Source organism: Mesoplodon mirus, assembly GCF_964341445.2.
Source record: "Mesoplodon mirus genome assembly, chromosome: 15".
In the NCBI taxonomy this organism is placed as follows: domain Eukaryota; kingdom Metazoa; phylum Chordata; class Mammalia; order Artiodactyla; family Ziphiidae; genus Mesoplodon; species Mesoplodon mirus.
In genome coordinates this window covers 44,685,418-44,705,331 of record NC_138991.1, presented here as the reverse complement: position 1 = coordinate 44,705,331, position 19,914 = coordinate 44,685,418, and the positions used below count along the sequence as shown (strand labels likewise).

At 52.1% G+C, this 19,914-nt stretch overlaps 1 protein-coding gene across 1 annotated transcript in view; it reads left to right on the top strand.

Annotated features, from left to right (window-relative positions):
- The window catches only part of KATNIP (katanin interacting protein), a 198,147-nt gene that overhangs the window by 177,536 nt on the left and 697 nt on the right, over nt 1-19,914 (top strand). Inside the window, exons 19-27 of the mRNA XM_082600399.1 lie at nt 3,221-3,398; nt 8,263-8,428; nt 11,733-11,890; nt 13,394-13,458; nt 14,755-14,865; nt 16,597-16,736; nt 18,626-18,727; nt 19,508-19,668; nt 19,796-19,884. Coding sequence (XP_082456525.1) covers nt 3,221-3,398; nt 8,263-8,428; nt 11,733-11,890; nt 13,394-13,458; nt 14,755-14,865; nt 16,597-16,736; nt 18,626-18,727; nt 19,508-19,668; nt 19,796-19,884 — 1,170 coding nt within the window. The remainder of the gene's footprint in view (nt 1-3,220; nt 3,399-8,262; nt 8,429-11,732; nt 11,891-13,393; nt 13,459-14,754; nt 14,866-16,596; nt 16,737-18,625; nt 18,728-19,507; nt 19,669-19,795; nt 19,885-19,914) is intronic.

The following is a 19,914-nucleotide window of genomic DNA, read 5'->3' as shown; positions in this document are numbered from 1 at the left end:
GCAAACAAAGGGGTGGCAGGCTTGGGAGAGTCTGGGGTGCTGCCTCTTGTTTTGAGGGGGAGGTGGCATTTCTCCCTCACAGGGATCCCCCTGATCTAAATCCACTCCCTCCTCCACCTCCAGGCCTTCTCCATCTCAGGAATGGTACCCACAGCTACTCTGTCCCTTGGGTCAGAAACATTTTCTCTGTTCATCAATTCCATACAGGCCATTGAGAGCCCTGTCAATGCTGTCTCCAAAACAGATCCTGAATCTGTCCACTTTGCCCCCGTTTTCACCACTACCGCCTTTGTCCCGGCTACAGGTATCACAACAGCCTCCTCCCTGGCCTCCCTATGGAGTCCAACCCCAGTGTGCTTTCCAAGACACGGGTCCGATCATGTCACTTCTCGGCTTCCACATCTAAGCCTCCCTAGCTGCCTGCTGCAGAGAAGAAAATCCAGACTTCATGACATGATCTAGCCTCCACTAACCTTCTGATCTCATTTTCCTCCACCTTCTACCTCAGTCACTTGGTTCCAACCACAGATCAAATATGTTCCCATCCCAGGGCCTTTGCCCTTCCTGCCCTCTCAGCCTAGAATGTTCTTCCAGAAATGCTACAGAATGGCGGCCTCTGTCTTATCGCCCAGGTCTCAGCTCAAATGTCACCTCCTCAGAAAGGCCCTCCGTGACCAGCCCTATTCCTGCTTAGTTAGTCCCTGTCTTATCTCTTTCATTTTTTTCATGGTATTCATCACTCTATGGAACTATCCGATTATTTTTTTGATGTGTGTTCATTGTCTGTCTTCACTGCAGTGGAAGCTCCTAGAAAGATTTTGCTATGTATTTACCCCTAAATCTCCAGTGCCAAGAACAGGACTTGGTACCATAGTAGCAATATGTTTACCATTGACTGTGACGGTGAAACTCAAATGATTGTATTTTGATTCATTTACCTACACGTATCTACTAAACACATACTCTTCAATCAATCTTTTTTTTTTTTAAAAAGCCTTAATTGAGCATCTGTTTTCAGGCACTATTCTAGGCTCTGGAGATAACAACAGTGAACACAGCTAACAGAGCCCCTGCCCTCAGGGAGCTTCCGTCTTAGTGGGAAAGACTGATGAAAACAAATAAGCAAAGCAATGTAGAACATCTTGTCAGGTGACAAAAAATAAAGCAGAGGAAGGGTTTTGAGAGTGATGGGAGAGAGTGCTATTTGAGTTCAGGTGGCTGGCAGGGCCTCTCTGAGGAGATGACAATTAAATATAGACTCATCATGAGAAGGAATGCATCAGTTAGCTTCTGCTATGAAACAAACCAACCCCAAATTTAGCAGCTTAATATAACCACCATTAATTGTGATTTATCATAATTCAGTGGCTTGGCTGGGCATTCCTTTGCATCTGAGCCGGGCTGGCCTCTGCTGGCCCTGCTCATGTGTCTGGTTAGCTGGCAGAGGGGCTGGCAGCTGAATGACCTAGGATGTCTTCACCCACATGGCCTGTAATTTGGAGGCTAGCCTGGCTCCTTCACATGGCAAGACTCCAGGTGTGGAAAGAGAGGCCAAACCCCTGTATACATGCGCTTTACAGCCTCTGCGTGCTTCACTTTTGCTTCTGTCCCATTGGCCAAAGCAAATCACATGGCCCAGATTCAGGAAGTGAAGAAATAGACTCCACTTCTGGATGGGAGAAGCGGCAAACCACATTGCAAAGAGGCAAGGACTCGGTGGGAGGAATTTGTGGCCATTTTGCAGGCTTCTGGTGCTGTGAGAAGCTATGATGTGCCCAGGACCACGCTGGTCACACATCTGTTTCATGTGCCCCCAAGATGCTCAGAGTTACCTTGGCACCATGGAGGGCAGAGGGATCTGAGACCAAGTTACAAAATGTATGTTGGAAACGACAGGGGCGTAGGAGAGGAAGCCACGCTCCAGGGAGGTCACGTGGCTTGGCCTCCCTTCCAGCCACAAGGACATCTGCAACCTCCCTGAGCTGAAATGGGTTGAGCTACGTGAATCCAGGCTTCCTTCTTCCAGTGCTATGGTGCTGGCATTCTGTGAAAGTTGCAACAAATGTGACTCTTTGGAACACAGCCACCCAAAAGAGTGCTAAAGTAGGCCCCCAGTTCTCCAAGGGTAGAAGAGTTCATGGGGCTTGATCCTGGTCCTGCTGTAATGGGAGACCATTAAGGAAAGAGAAACTCCAGCCAGATATTGGATAGAGATTCATCTGCTTTGCACTTTCTGGGCAAATGAATGACTCACCTGGGCAGTTTTGCCCAGAAGTTCACTCCTAAATGCTCCCTGATGGAGAAGGAGTGGAACAAGGGCAAAAACATGGGAGTGTCACCATGGGTCACTTCCTTTACCTTGAATCCTTATGATAGTGACCAATTTGCATAAAATGTCCATTTCTGACGCTGTGGCTCACTGCTGTAGCCTCCTCTATTTAGTTACTTGTTTAATCATTCCATCTGTACTGAGCTCCTACTGTGTGGTAGGTACTGTGCCAAGCTCTGGGGGCACGATGAGCTAGCAAAACAGATGGGATTTCTGCCCTCAGGGCAGATGGGTATTTACCAAACGATCACAAGATCACACTGGTGACCAGAGCATGTAAGGGGAAGTTCATAGTGACATGGCAGGCTGTGAGTGGAGGCTTGATGTGGTCCAAGAAGTTGGGAGGGCTTCCCTGAGGAAGTAGCTGGGATCTAAAGGATGAGCACAAGTTAGCCTAGGCCATGTGAGTTCAGGAGGGAGAGAACAGCATGTGCAAAGGCCCTGTGATGGGAGAGGGGAATGTAAATATGAGGGACTGAAAGATAGTCTGAGCGGAGCAAGGGATTTTGGGTGCAAGGTGAGGTTAGAGAAGTAGGCAGAAGCCAGATGACGAAGCCTGCTGGCCAAGCAGCATGGGAAGCCACGCTAAGGTGTTAAGCACGGGGTGGGCAACATGATTGATAAGTGGAGAAAAGACCCAGGGCTGTCTGCAAGTTTAAACCACACTGGCGCACTCATCCTGCAGACATTTCCTATGCATCAACAGTGACCCAGGCCCAAGGGCCACTGAGAGGAAAGGTGCAGAGCCCACTCTGAAGGCCCTTTCATTGACGTCTGAGCTTTCCAGTTGGTAGAATGCAGAGGCTGAAGATCACTCCTCTTCCTCTCTCCATCTTGGGTACCTCCTCTGGAACCTCTGATGTTCACGGGACACTTTTCTTCCTGCTGCAGGCCTCCAGCTGAATTTCACCGCCTCCTGGGGAGACCTGCATTACCTGGGGCTCACAGGTCTGGAAGTGGTGGGCAAGGACGGCCAGGCACTGCCCATCAACCTGCACCAGATCTCTGCCTCCCCCAGAGACTTAAATGACCTCCCTGAGTACACCAACGACTCCCGGACCCTGGACAAGTGAGTGTCTGTAAGAAGCGCAAGGCTCATGACAGCAGGGGTTCGGGGACTTGATCTGTATCGTAGGTTTCAGACTCAACCATCAACCAGCGTCTCCTATTCCACCTTCTCCCAGCCACCCCGTGAGGTCTGGGGGCTGCCCATTTTATACTCAAGGGAAACTGAGGCCCAGGAAAGGGCCACACAACTGGAAGAGGTAGGCAGGATTGGAAGCCAGGCTCTCCTGCTTCCAGACCCAGGTGTGCTTTGTGTTTTCTTCACGGTGCTTAGCATGGGCCTCGCACATGGTGGCTGCTTGGTAAGCCTTTAGCTCGGTGTTTAGGCATGAGGGACCCCACCTCTCGGGGGCTGAAAGCTTTCCCCTCCCTGAGGTCAGAGGTGATGGCTGAGGAAGTCTCCACAGGTGGCTACAGCTGCACTTTCCTCTGCATTTGTCAGATTCATAAGCCCAGTTGGGTCAAGTCAATAAGAGAACACAAGCCTGAATATAGCATTGATCCACGGGGCCCCAGAACCTGCAGACTGGCACTCAGTCCCCCTGAATCAGGACAGCTGTCAGGCTTAGGCCCTGCCTGGAGGTGCAAACAAGAAGAGCCTAGGGGAGTCAGAGGGATGAGAGGTCAAATCCTGTCCCTGCCCCCTTACCAGCTAGTTTCTTAACCTCTCCAATAATAATAGTCATGATAATAATAATAATAATGGAAATTATAACTGCCATTTTTTGAGCATTTATTAAATGCCAGACACTGGACCATGCAAAGCAGGTTGCAGATATTCATTCATTTAAACCTCAAACAGCCCAAAGAGGCCCCCACTCTACAGATGAAGAAACTGAGGTACAGAGAGGTTAAAATTGTCACCCACACTAGTTGAGTGGAAGAGTCATGATTTGAACACAGGTCCATGGGAGACCAACACCCATACATTTAACCACTAAGTTATGCCTCAGTTTCCTTATCAGTAGAATGGGGACAATAACTAATTCCCATGGCTGGAGGGCGGGAGGGGGATTGCCACATCACAGCTGCGCCCCGTCCCTGGCCCAGAGCATGTGTGGGGTCCATGGTGGACTCCTACCTGCTTTCCTCTAAGGTGCCCCTTGGCCGCGGCCCTCACAGCCTGCTGTCATTGCCTGTCGCGGGCCATCTTGGCGAGTCACACTCCTGCACACCATGGTCCCCGCTGCCGATTGTAAAGGTGATCAGCTCATGGCTGGCCCTGCTTGTTCATCCACACCCACCCTCTACCCAGATTGTGTTGCAGCAAATCCCAGGTCTGATAGTATTTCATCTCTACATATTTCAGTAGGTAGCTCTAAACAATAAGGACTTAAACATAATCTGAGTATCATTATTCCAGCTAAATAAGTAACAGTCATTTCTTAAATTACTAGATATCCAGCATGTTTCTATTTCCCTGACCATCTTTTTCCCCCTTTTATAACAGTTTGTTCCTTGAATTGACATCCAGGTAAGGTCCATACATTGTGATTGGTTGTTATGCCTCGTTTTAAAAAATTTTTTTGGTAATTCCCTGGCAGTCCAGTGGTTAGGACTCCACAATCCACTGCAGAGGACCTGGGTTCGATCCCTGGTCGGGGAACTGGGATCCCACAAACCGAGTGGCACAGCCAAAAAAGAATTTTTTTTTTAATGTTAAAATTTTATTTATTTATTTTTTTTAAAAATTGTATTGACATATAGTTGATTTACAATGTTGTGTTAGTTTAGGGTAAGCAGCAAAGTGATTCAGATATATATATCTATATATTCATATTCCTTTTTTAGATTCTTTTCCATTACAGGTTATTACAAAATATTGAGTAGAGTCCCCTGTGCTACACAGTGGGTCCTTGTTGGTTGTCTATTTTATATATAGTAGTGTGTATATTTTAATCCCAAACTCCTAATTTATCCCTCCCCCACCTCCTTCCACTTTGGTAACCATAAGTTTGTTTTCTATGACTGTGAGTCTATTTCTGTTTTGTAAGTAAGTTCCTTTGTAGGTTGATATGTCTCTTAAGCCTCTCATAATCTCTAGGTTCCCTTCCATCTTTCTTCTTTTTTTCCTTATAAATTATCTGTTGAAGAAACCAGGGTTTTTGCCCTGTTGAGTCTGGATTTTACTGGCTGCATCACTATGGTATCATTTAGCCTGTTCTTCAGGCCCCTGTATTTCTTGTAAATTGTTCACCAGATCTAGAGGCCTGATCAGATTGAGGTTTGACCATTAGGGCAAGACATAACCATCAGGGTGTGGATGTCACTGTGTATTCCCTTCAGGACTCATGGAATATCTGGTTGTCAGGCTCTCTGTGATGTTGGCAGCCAATACTTAGTGGTTAGATCTATTACTCTATTGGGGGTTGTGAAACAGTGATACACTGATCCTATCACTCTTTTTTTGTCAATAAAGGGAAAATTTCCCTCAATTATTTGGTTACTTTGAGGTACAATTCAAACAGGAAAGACAACCTAAATGTTTGATTCTTTCCCTTTATTTTTCAGTCTTCAAAAGAGCAAATTGTTTCTCTAGCATCCTTTAAAACATTTGTTTGCTTTTGACTACCATAAACTCATGGATTTAAACCTACTGTGTTTGAAGAGTTTCGATCTATTACGGTTTTTATCCTATTGATGCTCAAATTGATCCCTCTTTGGACATTGGGACCTCCCAAATCCTGTTGTAAAATAGTAATCTCTGATAGCTGCCTTGCTTTCTGATGTGACAAGGTAGTCCAGGTTCCTCTTTTACGTGTATTGTCCCAGGCATGGAATCAGCTATTTCTCCAAGAAGCCCAGGTTCCTTCTAGTGGAAAATGGTATTTAGAGACCATAATCTAGCCACTAGGGATATTCATTGCTACTGGGTCAATCCTTGTTTCTAGGCTTTTTTTGTGGACAGAGCTAGGAAGTATCATTTAGATATTCTTGAGGGTGTCTATAGGGACCTCCCTTCACTGTCAGCTATAAACGCTTCATCGGTTCTCTCCACTCTCAGAATTGGGCAGTAGTTTTGCTTTGGAGGTGGCACCATATCTAGGACAGAGAGGTAATTGCTTTTGGAAGGAAATAGAAGGCTCTCTAGCTTTAGACGTCAGTCAGCTTAATTCCACAAACACCCCAGGGTTAAATTGCTGCATTTCCTCACTTTTAAGATGCCAGCAGTTGTAAGACACACCATCCATCAATTTAATAACAGCCTTTTAGAGAAAAAAAGAAACATCACCTCCTTGGATGAACACTTCAATTGTAAGATTTATTCCAAGTCCAAAACTTCAAAATGTAAGAGGAAAAACATAAAGTTTATTTTAAAATCTAGGAAACATGGGGCCTTCCCTGGCAGTCCAGTGGTTAAGAATCCGTGCTTCCAATGCAGGGGGCATGGATTCGATCCCTGGTCTGGAAACTAAGATCCCACATGCTGCGCCACCAAAATAAATAAATAGAATGTTTAAAAAAAAAAAATCTAGGAAATGCGGCAGCAGCCTGTGTCCCTCCCAGGGCAGCAGCTTCAAAGTCACCAGGAAAATGGGAGGGGGAGGGGAGGGGGTCGCCCAAGAGGCTGAGAGTTGGGCCCCTATCTCCAGGGCCAGGCCTCTCAGTGGTAGTGAGATCAGGGCTGGGGTCTGGGCTGAGGTGTGCTGGGCAGAGTTGGGAAGGCTGAGGCAGGATGTCCCAAGCAGGAGAACCAGAAACTGGCCAGGATGGGACTGCAGGGTGGTGACAGGCTCTTTTAGAACATGAGGGTGCCGGGGGCTCCTTCCCAGTGGTGGCGGGCTGCCCTGGGATACCCAGGCTGGGTGACTACAGGCCAGACCATCTCCCCCCCACAGGCACCTGCCCCTTCTTGTACTTGTCCCACGCCAGGAGCTGCCAAGTTCACCCTGGTGCTTTAGTATCTTTCTCCCCCAGCACAAGAAAGAAGGAATAGGGCTTCCCTGGTGGCGCAGTGGTTGAGAGTCCGCCTGCCGATGCAGGGGACGCGGGTTCGTGCCCCGGTCCGGGAAGATCCCACGTGCCGCGGAGCGGCTGGGCCCGTGCGCCATGGCCGCTGAGCCTGCGCGTCCGGAGGCTGTGCTCCGCAAAGGGAGAGGCCACAACAGTGAGAGGCCGGCGTACCACACACAAAAAAAAAAAAGAAAAAAAAAAGAAAGAAAGAAGGAATAGAATTCTTTCAAAATGTACCATGGAGTCAATACATCACTTTATAGAAATTTGGGAAAATAGAAATAGTCACACTCCCCCATCCCCTCTGACAGAAATATATCTTTCAGTTTTGCATAATCTCTCCTGGTCCTTGTCCTCATTTTACAGCATTAAAATCAGCGCCCCTGCCGTCCCGTAGCCTGCCTTTTCCCGTTACTGCATCATCCTTGTGATTATCATTTTAACTACCGTACAGATTTACTGAACTTTTCCCTATTTTGAGACCTTTTAGGGTCTGTTTGTTTGTTGCTAATGTAAGTAGTATCTTGGTGCAGATAGCTTTTTGACATGTTGCATACATTTTTCTTAGGGGAAATAAATTCTAGAAATGGGATCGCTGGGTTAAAGGGTCCTAAAAAATAGCACACACCCGCATCCCCGTTTTAAAAACCTTGATGATGGCTTCACTGTACCTTTAACAGCACAGACTGTTATTTCCCCCCTTGTTTTCCTATTTTGTCTGACTTCACAGATGGGAGATGGCTCTTCACTGTTGCTTTAATTAGTCTCACCTCCCCGTAATGAGCCGGATCCAGCCAGGCTCATGCCAGGCAGGGGCTGCCATGGGGAGAGGAGTGGGTGTACACCCTACACTGTGAGTTCTCCCAGCAGACCGGGCTGCCCCCATCTCTCCGCTCCTTCCCCACTGAGCGCAGGTTAATCGATGGAGCCAACATCACGATGGAGGGTGAGCACATGTGGCTGATCCCCTTCTTGCCGGGGCTGGACCACGTGGTCACGATCCACTTCGACAGAGCCGAGAGCATCGCAGGCCTGCGCTTCTGGAACTACAATAAATCTCCCGAGGACACCTATCGAGGGGTAAGCCGGGCAACAGCAGCTGCGCTCAGTCCACTGTCAGGGAAACAGCACCTTGATGAATGGCTGGCGTGGCTGCCAGAGAGGAGCGTAAATCCTTCAGAACTTTCCAAATGAAGCTGGGGGAGGTTACAGCCAGGGAGAGAGAGCTGCTGCTGTTTCCTTCTTCTGCAAACAGCAAGTGCAGGCTAAAGAGCCCAGGGCAGACTCGGAGAACTGCAGCGCCTTGTCTCTTCTGGGGGTTCAGGGCTCCTCAGCAGGCCCAGCCCCTAACTCACAGGGGCTGGTTGCAGCCCTGCTGTTCACTGAGCGCTTTGGGGGCCAGGCCCGGGCTGAGGGCTTCTCACGCCTTTGTCATTTCGTTGGACCCACATCCCAGCCTCTGGGAGGCAGGTGTTATTAGCCCCATCTTTCAGGGTATTGAAAACTGAGGTTTAGAGAGGTCCAGTCACTCGTCTCAGGTCACACAGCTAGAGGCCCAGTCCACGTCTGCTGAGCTTGGAACCTACACTCTTAATTTCTACACTATGTTCTTCTCCTTCTGGGTGTGAAAAAGCAGGGGCCTCTGATGGCATGTGGAAAAGAGCATCAGAAGTGCCCCTTGGGGCTTCCCTGGTGGTGCAGTGGTTGAGAGTCTGCCCGCCAATGCAGGGACACGGGTTTGTGCCCTGGTTCGGGAGGATCCCACATGCCACAGAGCAGCTGGGCCTATGAGCCATGGCCGCTGGGCCTGCGCGTCTGGAGCCTGTGCTCCGCAGCGGGAGAGGCCACAACAGTGAGAGGCCCACGTACTGCAAAAAAAAAAAAAAAAGAAGTGCCCCCTTTCATGGGTTTTTCTGACCTGTGTGACCATGAACCATGAGACATTTGTCCCCTCCCACTACATGGAAGTGATGATGACAAGGTCACCTAAAATATAGCAATGCAGTTAGGGCCCTAAATGCACAAGGCTCTGCATCTGAATCCCCCCCTCTGACCCTTACCAGCTGTGTGACCTTTGGCAAGTGGCCCGCCTTCCCTGGACCTCAGTTTCCTCGTCTGTAAAAGGAGGAGGATACCTGCCTCTGGCCCACGGAAGTTGACAAAGCCAGGACCCAGCCTGTGAGGATGCTGTGAGCCCAGTTCTGGGTCCCCAATATGTCCAGGGACTTAAGACTGTGGTGGTTTATCACAGCGGAGTGAGCAGCCCCCAGCCCCCTGGTGCTTGCCTTCAGGAGCATTGGCTCCCCTGAGTGTGTCGTTTACAAACCCTCCCCAGGCCGCCCTGGTGTCTTTGTAAGCGTGCTCTTGGGTCGAGCGCGAATAAAATGTCAGCTATATTGGCGTTAAAGAAACATTCTTTTGCCTCAACTCATGCCTCTGGGCCTTTCCCTTCCCTTGAGTGAATCCCTCTTTCCAGTTGAGCTTCCACGACCTGGATTTACCGCCTGGAAACGTTGGGCCCAGAGCCCCTGCTTCCCAGGTCTGGCCCCCACCAGCCTTGATGCCAGTGATGAATGGCCACCATGGGAGGGGGGATGAGCGCCATCTGAGAGGGCGATCCCAGGGCACAGAGTAATGGGAACTCTGGCCCCTCCCTCCCCAGGGAAGTGCATCAGTTGCCTACCCCACAAGGCACCACTGGGCACCCTGGCTCTGAGCCCCTGGCATGAGGTTAGAGCCAGGCCTGGCAGTCCAGGAGGTGGGCTGCACACCCCTCCAGTGTGTCCTTGGGCAAATTGCTTAGCCTCTCAGAACTCTAGTTTCCTTAGCTATAAGATGGAGGTGATAATAAAAGCCCCTTCTGAGGCAATGAACCGGGGTCTGGGGAAGTCAGAGATGCTCCCAGGAGGTGGTGGTGGCCCTAGAAGAGGGACAGGGACTTCCTGGACCTCTGCTTTGCTCTGTTGCCAGCTTCACTTCAGGTGGCTTTCTCCTCCGGGCCAACCCTGGCAGCTCTGGGCTTGCATCCTGCATGCTCCAAGTCTAGCAGAGCAAGCCAGCAAAACCCCAAGAACCACGTGGCTCTTGCATCCACATGGCCAGTGGGTGACAGTTCTGTTTGGCCAGGCCTGAGTCACAGCCCTGGGGCCCAGGCAGGAATTAGGCTTGAGGAAAGCAGAGTGGGGGTGTAGTGAGATAGCTTTGGGGTCGCCATTTCCAGCCCCTCTACACCTTTTAGATTTATGCACCCTGTGACTGACTGACTGAGTTACGGGGGCTCCCTAAATGCTGAAGGGTGAAGAGCCCCAGGGTACATTGTTATCCATGAGACCCAGGACAGGGCCCCTTCCTTTCCTCATGGAGAAGCCCTCTGTGTCTTCCAGGGTGAAACACCACCAGTTTGGTCAGCAGCTGGCTGGGCTGCTAACCGTGAAGGTGGAGTGAGGTGCCAAGGAGCCCTGATTCCAAAATGTGGAGTCAGAGAGGGTACTGGCTTAGCCCCGCTTTCTGCTCCCCTACCACCGCCCTTCCCCAGGGGAACAGAGCTGAGCCACCTCAGATCCTGCCACTAGGCTTTGACATTTACTGGCAGATCCTGGCCATCCGGCTGGCAAAATCTGGCCTATAACAGGGGGCCATGGTGGCCCAGATCCAATCAATTCAGCAAGCTCCTACTGTGTGCCATGCCCAGAGGCAGATGTAGAGATAATCCAGCTGGGGTCTCTGCCATCAGGGGAGACCCCAAAACCATGGAGGACACAGCTAGGGAATACATGCCCTTAAAAGGACAAGCCAACGGCTGTGAGAAGGAATATCAGGAAGGGGCCCATTTCTGTCGCAGGGGAAGGTGCTAGGAGAGGAGGTGAGGTATGAGCCAGGGTTTGAAGAAGGATCAGTCTAGGCTAACACTGTTGCAGTGTGTATTTTGTGCAAGGCACTGTTCTGTTCTGGAGACTTTATATAAGTCAGCTCCTCGTTGAGCCCATTTAACAGATGAGGAAATTGAGGCAGGGAGGTCAAGTAACTTGCACAACTACTCATGGTGGATCTCAGAGCAGCTGAGTCCACGCCCTTGACCACCATGTCATACCTCCTCAGGCCACTGCAGCTGAGTAGACCAGGGAAGGTCTGTGCGTGTCCACCGTGGCTGGGGCCTCACCTGCCTGCTCCCCTGCTATACCGTCCAGCGCCCAGCACAGAGTAGGGATGGCACTGGAAAGGGGACCCCGGCCAAGTGCTTCTGGTCTGGGAGAAAGGCCTGGGGGCTCTGTGAAGGCCCCCAGTCATACATGCCAGCTGCCAGCAGCACCAGCCACGTCAGCGCTCACCGCCCTCCTCACACTGGCTCCTGTTCTTCAGACTTGTTATTTCTTTTGTTTGCTAGGCCAAAATCGTCCACGTCTCCCTGGATGGCCTGTGCGTCTCCCCTCCTGAGGGCTTCCTCATCCGGAAGGGGCCGGGAAACTGCCACTTTGATTTTGCTCAAGAAATCCTCTTTGTGGACTACCTGCACCCCTGCCCGCTGCCCCCACCAGCCCAGAGGTGAGGGGAGTGGCTCCATGAATGGTCCCTCCCGGCCCAAGGGCACTGGCTTTGCATGTGCTCTGAAACGTGTACCTAAAGGGCTTTGAAATGATGATCAAAACACATTGCTTTTCAACTTGGCTGTTTTCTTAAGCATAGCCAAGCCTCTCCGGAAGCCTGGGGGATGTACCCACCTTGTCTGGGGATGTTTGGGTTTCTCACAGTCTGGAGTGCTTGAGATTTTAAATTCTTCGTTGTGCTTCCTGCTGGGAAGAGAGGCTCAAGCCTGCCTAGATTCCAGAAATGCCTGCTGGCCAATTCGGGGAAGGACCTTCCTCCTCTTGTTTCTATATTCCTGATTTAGAAAGATTCAAGGAGAAAAATAGAGCCTAACATTTCATGGATTCACTGGGATTGCTTGGCCCATCTCAGCTGCATTAAGTTCATAACAATTTGTAAATGCCACGTTAAGTTTATTCATTTAAACCCCCTGATGTCCAAGTACCAGAGGCCAAGCTCTCAAAACAAAATGAGTTTCCCTCCACTGTAGCTGGGATCACTCCTTGGGCCAGATACTGGGAATAGTCACTTAATTATAACACTGCCCTTGAAACTGAAGAAAACCAGGCCAGGGCTGGAGGGCACTGGCCGTGGACCAGGGAGAGAAGCCCCGCGGGGAGGAGTCTGGAGGAGGAGAGAGGCTCCCTCCCGTGTGCCTTCTGTGAGCCAGATGCTTTGTAGTCATCCTTCAGGGAATCCTTCCAACCACCCTTTGAAGCAGGGATTGTTAGGCCCATTTCACAGATGTGGGAACTGAGTCCCAGGCGAGTGAAGCCTCTTGCTCAAGATCATGAAACAAAGACTTCAGGGCTCTCCCCACCTCCCTGCCTCCTCTCCCTGCCCGCCTCCCATCCCACCCCACACTTCAGCCCGTCTGTCTGCTTTCTGGGACAAACATCAACTGTCCAGCCCCATCCCACCTCAGGGCCTTTGTTCTGGGTGCTCTTTGGCTTGGAAGGCTCGGCTCTGACTCTTCCCATGGCTGCCTCCTCCTTAGCTCAGACATCACTTCCCTGATTACTGCCTGGGGTAGCCTGCCCGCTCCCAGCACTCCACCCCATTGGCCCATCGTGGGTCTCACTCAGCTCTCAGAATGGTGTGGACTTACCTTGTTCATGAAGGGGCTAAAGTTGGGTGGGGTGATTAAGAGTGTGGACCCTGGAACCAGACAACCTCAGGTCACATCCCACTTGTGCCACCTCCCAGCTGTGTGACCTTGAGCAAGTGACTTCACTTCCCTGTGCTCCAGCTTCCTCACCCACAACAGGGATGTGAGAGTACCCACCTCCCAGGGTTTTTTTGAGGAATGCGAGTCAAACCCAAGGTGACGAGCCTCCCCCAGTAGATGGAAACTCCAGAAGCTTGTCTGTCCTTCCCCCACTGCCTCCCCGGGAGATAACTGACCAGCGACTCGGGCCACTGCAATCCTCTGCTTCCTGGTGCTGTTTTGTGTTTTTTCAGACTGGACACAAAGAGCCTGGAGCGGGCGAGCATGGACTATGAGGCGCCCCTGATGCCCTGTGGCTGTATCCTCCTCCACTCGCCTCACATCCCGGCCACTGGGTCTATGCCCAGAACCCAGGGAGAGGGCGAGGCCCTTGTGGCCTCCTCGCGGGACCTGAGGTGGGGTCTGGGCCTCAGCTGCTGCCCTGGGTTTCAGCCAGGCCACAGCCAAGGCAGCTGGAGCCCATGCAGGGAAACTAAGGGGAGGATGGGAGAGCTCCCGGGTCCCTGGGGACACTGGGTGCTGCTGGGACCGAGGAGTTCCAGGCCCCGCCCCCCGGGTGGGCCAAGGTTCAGGAGGCAGCGCCAAGGACTGTAGCTGGGAGGGGTCAGAGGAGCTGGAACCGACCCGGGGACTGGGCTGGGGTCCCTCCTTGGAACCAGGCAGGGAGGAGGTGAAGAGAGAAGGAATCATAGCTCAACTGTGCTGGACCCTTTCTGCCGCCCGGCACTGTTTGCAGTAGGCCGCCTGTATGAACCTCATGTGTTAGCCCTGTGAGGTGGCTACTGCATCCCCATTTCACAGCTGAGAAAACTGAGGCACAGAGAGGTTAACTGACTTGCCAGGCCACCTAGCCGGGAAGGGGTAGGACCGGGTTAGTGAACACAGACAGCCTGGCTCTCTCACTAGCCTGTTCTCCCTCCGGCTTTATCGCCTGGGGACCACCCTACCACTTATCAGGCTTCCCGGCCTGCCTGCTCCTGGGGATGCTGGGAGCCAGTGGGGGACAGAGGTGAGGAAGGGCTGGATGCCTGGTTGTCTGTGTGAGGCGCAGTCAGTAATGCGGGAGTTGGGGGGGGGGTCACCCTGCCAGGGCCCATCCCCCCAATGCTGTGATGCTCCCGCATCCCCACACCCTGTTCACGCCCTGCACACTTGAAACGGGTGGAGCAGGGAACAGGCACTGTGTTTGTGTCATTTTACAACCAGGGAAACTGAGACAGGAGGTAGTTTGAGGCCTGGTCACTGTCCAGCTCTAAATACTGAGTTTGTGACAGATGCGTCCCCCCTGCCAGCTCCCTGGAGTGCACCCTCCCCGCGTGTCCTCCTACCTCCTGGGGCCTGGAGAAAGCTTTTGAATTCTTAAAACACACATACACACATTCATATGCAGTTTAAATTAAAGAAAATTTCGTGCCACATATATTTTGATTGACTTCAGTCTCAAAGGAAAAAGAAATCATTTTTTTCTCTCGTTCATCTCTATAAAAATATATATATATGTTTATATATATATACATATCTCTTTTATCTTTGTAATTGTTCTCCTCTGTTCTCCAGAAAATTAAGCCTGTGTTTCCTTAATAACATGTACCAGTCATTTTCCAGTTTCAGCTCCTGACCAGCTGGGGTGACCCCTATTACATCGGTCTTACCGGCCTGGAGCTGTATGACGAACGGGGAGAAAAAATCCCTCTGTCGGAAAACAGTATCCTTTCTAGGCAGAAGGGGGGCTCCACCCAGACTGCAGGGAGCATGGGAGGGTCGGGGGAAGAAGCCAAATCCTCTAATGTAGAGAGAAATGTCCCTGTAGGAACCAGACCTGGAAATTAAAAATGCCACTGGGCTCTACTTACAGTCAGATGTGACCCTTGCAAAGCAGAGAGAAGCTCCCAGGCACACCTGCCAAGACATCCATAAAACAAAGAGTCCTGTGGTTCAGGAATTTGGGAGAGGCTACCAACTGCAGCCCCCTCTTGGAGAACCACAGACACTTTGGAGTTGTAAAGGCTCTGACAAGACCTGTAGGGAGAAACCTGTTCTATTGTGTTCAACCCAGTGTGTCCTGAATTTATTGACCATGGAGCCCTTTGCTCACAGAATACCGACACCAGAATTAGCAAACTGTTAGCCCAGTGAGTTTTTAAATGTTTTGAGTTAGTCGCTAATATTTTTTAAAAATCAGGAGGTTTCAGATGACAACCCAATCTTCAGCTTCTCTTGAGAAGTTGGCAGTGCGAGGCCACAGTCCTGCATAGTGATGATGGCTGGACCTGAGTGTCTGCTGCCCTTTCTCCCCAAGCGCATCCACCGGGTTGATCCCAGTCCTCTACCTCCACTGTTACCTCCCAGGCCCCAGAAACATAGTGTTAATATTCACCAAGGGCTCACTCGGTGCCAGGGCTTGTCCCATGTACCTCATTTGCCCTCACAACAATCTTGTGAAGTGAGGCACAGAGAGGTTGAGTAACTTACCCAAGGTCACACAGCCAGTGAGCTGGGAGTCTGGCTCCAAAGACCTTGCTCTTGACCACTGAGCTGTCCTGCTTCCCTTTGATACAACCTGCCTGACCCCTCTGGGCTCTTGATCTGTGATCCCTGATGCACCAGTTAGGGAACTACCAGAGCAGGTCAAACCTGAAAGCCTCCCTTGCATCTCTTTGGGGTCCCTGGGTTCTGATTGGATCGTTTTCTGCTTTGCCCTGGTGGCACCATGCTCCTCACCTGGGATAAGTGATTCTTGGTGGTTTTGATCGTTATTAGTGATTCCTTAGATGTATAAGTCTTCATCAGTTCTGGGACATAGAGATGTTTATTCCCATTTTACAGATGAGGAAACAAGCCCAGAGATAGCCCATGACTTGCCCAAGATCTCGCAGGTCAGGATGGCAGGGTCAGAGCTGGGACCATGTCCTCTCCGTCCGCATTAATGCCCATCCCTTGAGTAGCAATAGCTGAGTCAGGCTCCGCCCCCCACATCCTTCCAGTCTCGGTAGGGTGGTCACATGCCAAGGCAGAATCCAGCCATGACCCCGTCCATCCCCTCGCAAAGGAAAACCTCAGAGTCTGCCCTCCACACTCCAAAGAGACAGCAACAGTTTTTATTCCCGCCTCTAGCACTTCCATGAAACCCGTCTTTTTCAGCCTGCTCTCTGCCTGCTCTCCTCCCCTTTCCTTGAAACTGGCCACGCCTCCACTCTCACCCCCACTCCCCTCAGCCTCCTTGCTTTCATTTTCCCCAGAACATGTCTAATTTGGCTGTCACTCCTCTGGCTGCCCAGAGCAGCAGATGGCGGCTCTGCCCTGCAGGTGCGCCTGCCCTGGCGTCCCCCTGAGCCGCGCCGTCAGTGTGATGGAGGCTGGAGGCTGCAAGAGTGGCCCACGGTGCGCGGTGCTGAGCATTCTGCTTTGGGTTATGAGAGCTTAGAGGCGTCCACAGATATCGCCGCCTTCCCCGACAGCGTCAACTCTCTGGAGGGCGTATGTGGGGACGTCCGGACCCCCGACAAGCTCATCGACCAAGTGAACGACACCAGTGACGGCAGACACATGTGGCTGGCTCCCATCCTGCCCGGCCTGGTGGGTTCCGGAGGCTCTCAGCCCTGGGGTGGATGGGGGTGTGTGTGCAGGTGGCTTTCTGTCCCTGGTCTCAGTGACACATCTTTCTTCCAGGCCAGGTTAACCTCGAACAAGTCAAAATGCCCAGGGGCCTCCAGGAAGCCTTGGGTCTTTGCTAACACATCTGACAGGTTGGCTCTTCCTGGCCAGAGTTCTTTCCCTTTGCTCTGAGGGTGCATATGATAAGGGGACACCAGGGAGATGAAGGGCCACATTGGACTCTGAGGCCAGGAGCCCAGTGCAGCAGTCCTGGGGGCCTGGGCATCTGTCGATCCCTGCAAGACATCCCTGTATGGTTCTCTTTTCTGCCCCTGGCTCTCTCTGCAGAGTCCACTCTGTGCTCTTCTTCCCAGCCCCAGCCTCTCCACATTCACTGTTTCTGCTCCCTTTTTATGCCACTGGGCACTTGACCCCAACCTTGCCCTCTCTCTGGCCTCAGACCTGCCTGGTAAGCGCTTCCAACCAACTGACTCCGTCTCCCAGATCTCAGACTCTGCAGTTGGTCCTGCCTATCTCTTTGCTCCAAGGCCTGATGGCGAACCTCGGGGTGGGCCTTTGCCCACCTGAGCCTGGTCGATAGTGGTAGAGAGGGCGGTGAGAGACCAGGAGGTGGGACGGGTTGGGTAGCACTCCCTAGCCGCTCAGTCACGGGGCCAGATGCCTGTGTAGATGTGCAGCAGGGGCTGGGCATCTACCCCTGTGACCACTGGGTGGGAAGATAAGGGGTACATTTTCCTCTCAAAACCCTCACAGGAAGGGGCAGCACCCCTTCAATGGTCCATCAGTTTCCCTTGAGAAGAGGCCAAACCCCTCAGCCCCACCACTGCAAAGGAGAACCACACAGATCTATCAGCCCTCCGACCTGGGGCTGCAAACTGGTGGCCCCCTGGCCAGTCCAGCCGGCTGCCATCTTGACCTTGGCCAGCAGGCATTTGCCAACATCTTTCACATGAAGGCCTTTGGGTGTAGAGCAGTTTCTCCGTCTCTCCCTCTTCTAGCTGGACTCAAACATTTGTATCCAGTTGAACGCTGTGGGCAACTGAGTTTGAGGACCCTCCTCTAGACCTTTATTATTTCCATGGTACAAGCAGAAGGCCGACCCTTTCCACATCCCCCTACGTCCTCCTGGGGCTGAGACCCAGGGCTGGAACAAAACGAAGTCTGCAGCCTGTGGCCAACACTGAATTCTTACTGCTTTCTTCTGTCTTGCAAGGGGCCCCCTAATATTTGCGAGTCTTTGTTGGGGGTGAGGAGGCTGTTGGGTCCCACTTTACTAGCTGATCTGCCACGGATCGGGACACCTCCCTCCCCCTCCGCCAGCAGAGGTTCAAAGATCTCCGCTGAAAATCACCCAGCGGTGCCTTCAGGGCCACTCGGCTGTGCTTTTCATTTATGATTCGGAGAAAGGACAAACAGGGGTCAAGGCTGTGCTGATTGCTCGGAGGTCGTGCCTCTTGACTCTGGAGCTGGGGACCGTTCCCTTGGCCCCTGGAGCCCCAGACTGTGTTTCTGGACCTGACCTGGAGGAAAGGGAAGGGCGCGCCCAGTTCTCCGCAGGCATTTAAATGACGGCCATGCCAGGCCCAGAAAACAGGCCTTTCAACAGCCAGCTCAGCGGTTTGTTGCAAACGCAGCCACACGTGACCTGACTCAAGATGGGCTGCAAGGAGAAGAAAGGCGGCGGGAACCCCACGCACAGCGGCCCCGAGCAGCCCAGGCGGCCCACCTGGGCCGGCACTGCCTCGGGCACCCACCGCCCTGGCGCCCCGGCCCACGCCTGGCACCCCGGGCCCAGCCCAGTGCCTCTGTTCCTAAACATGCCTGTTTTAATTAGTTCTTCTCTCTGACAGGTGAACCGGGTTTATGTGATTTTCGATCAGCCTACCACGGTGTCAATGATCAAACTGTGGAATTACGCGAAAACACCCCATCGAGGGGTGAAGGAGTTTGGCGTAAGTACTTACTGGCTGGGTTTTTTTGTTTGTTTGGTTTTTTGTGGTATGTGGGCCTCTCACTGTTGTGGTCTCTCCCATTGCGGAGCACAGGCTCCGGACGCGCAGGCTCAACGGCCATGGCTCACGGGCCCAGCCGCTCTGTGGCATGTGGGATTTTCCCGGACTGGGGCATGAACCCGTGTCCCCTGCATCGGCAGGCAGACTCTCAACCACTGCGCCACCAGGGAAGCCCACTGGCTGGGTTTTTTGAGATAATTATGCTCGTTGGTAATTAGGCTGCCAGCAATTATCATTTGCCGCAGTTTGATTTACTTCTCTCAGATACAACCTTAGACACAAATGCCTGGTCCTCAGAGGCAGGGAGATTTGCCATCCAACCGTGAATTCAAAACCTCCGAGCGATTTGCATCATCACCCCGAGAAAAACAAAGTGGCTTTTCTTCTCGAATCGTACTGGTGTAGGGAGTTCTTCCTGCTGGAGGCGACTCTGGGGTAGGGAGAGCTAGGGCCCTGGGGGACCAGAGACCTGAGTTTGCCTCCCAGCCCTGCCACATGGGTGAAAGATTTTAGCCCTTTGAGCCTCAGCTTCCCCATCTGCAATGTGGGGCTAATCCAGGAGCCTTTACTGGTCGTCATGAAGGTTTGAAGTCATAACATGGGCCGCGCACCTAGTAGGCGAGGCTCTGAGCAGTGATGCACTTTGCCCGAGGTCACACGTGGGAAGGACGAAGGGGATGATGGACCACACGCCACACAGCCCCTCCTCTGTCTGTCCAGCTCCTGGTGGATGACTTGCTCGTGTACAATGGGATCCTGGCCATGGTGGGCCACCTGGTCAGGGGCATCCTGCCCACGTGCGAGCCCACAGTACCCTACCACACCATCCTCTTCACCGAGGACACAGACATCTGTCACCAGGAGAAGCACACCGCCATCAGGTGCACCCCGAGCCCGTGACCTCCCCTCCCCCATCACCTCCCCTGCTGGCCCTAACAAGGAAGGATGGCAGGGACACGCTGCCTGCCTGGAGCCTGATGGAACCTTCTGGCTTTTCCCTCCCCGCAGTAATCAGGTGGAGGGTCAGGACGTGCAGATGATGAATGAAAACCAAATCGTTACCAACTCGAAAAGGAAGCAGAATGCAGCTGACCCAGGTCAGCTTCCTTCTCTGCCCAGAGCACCCC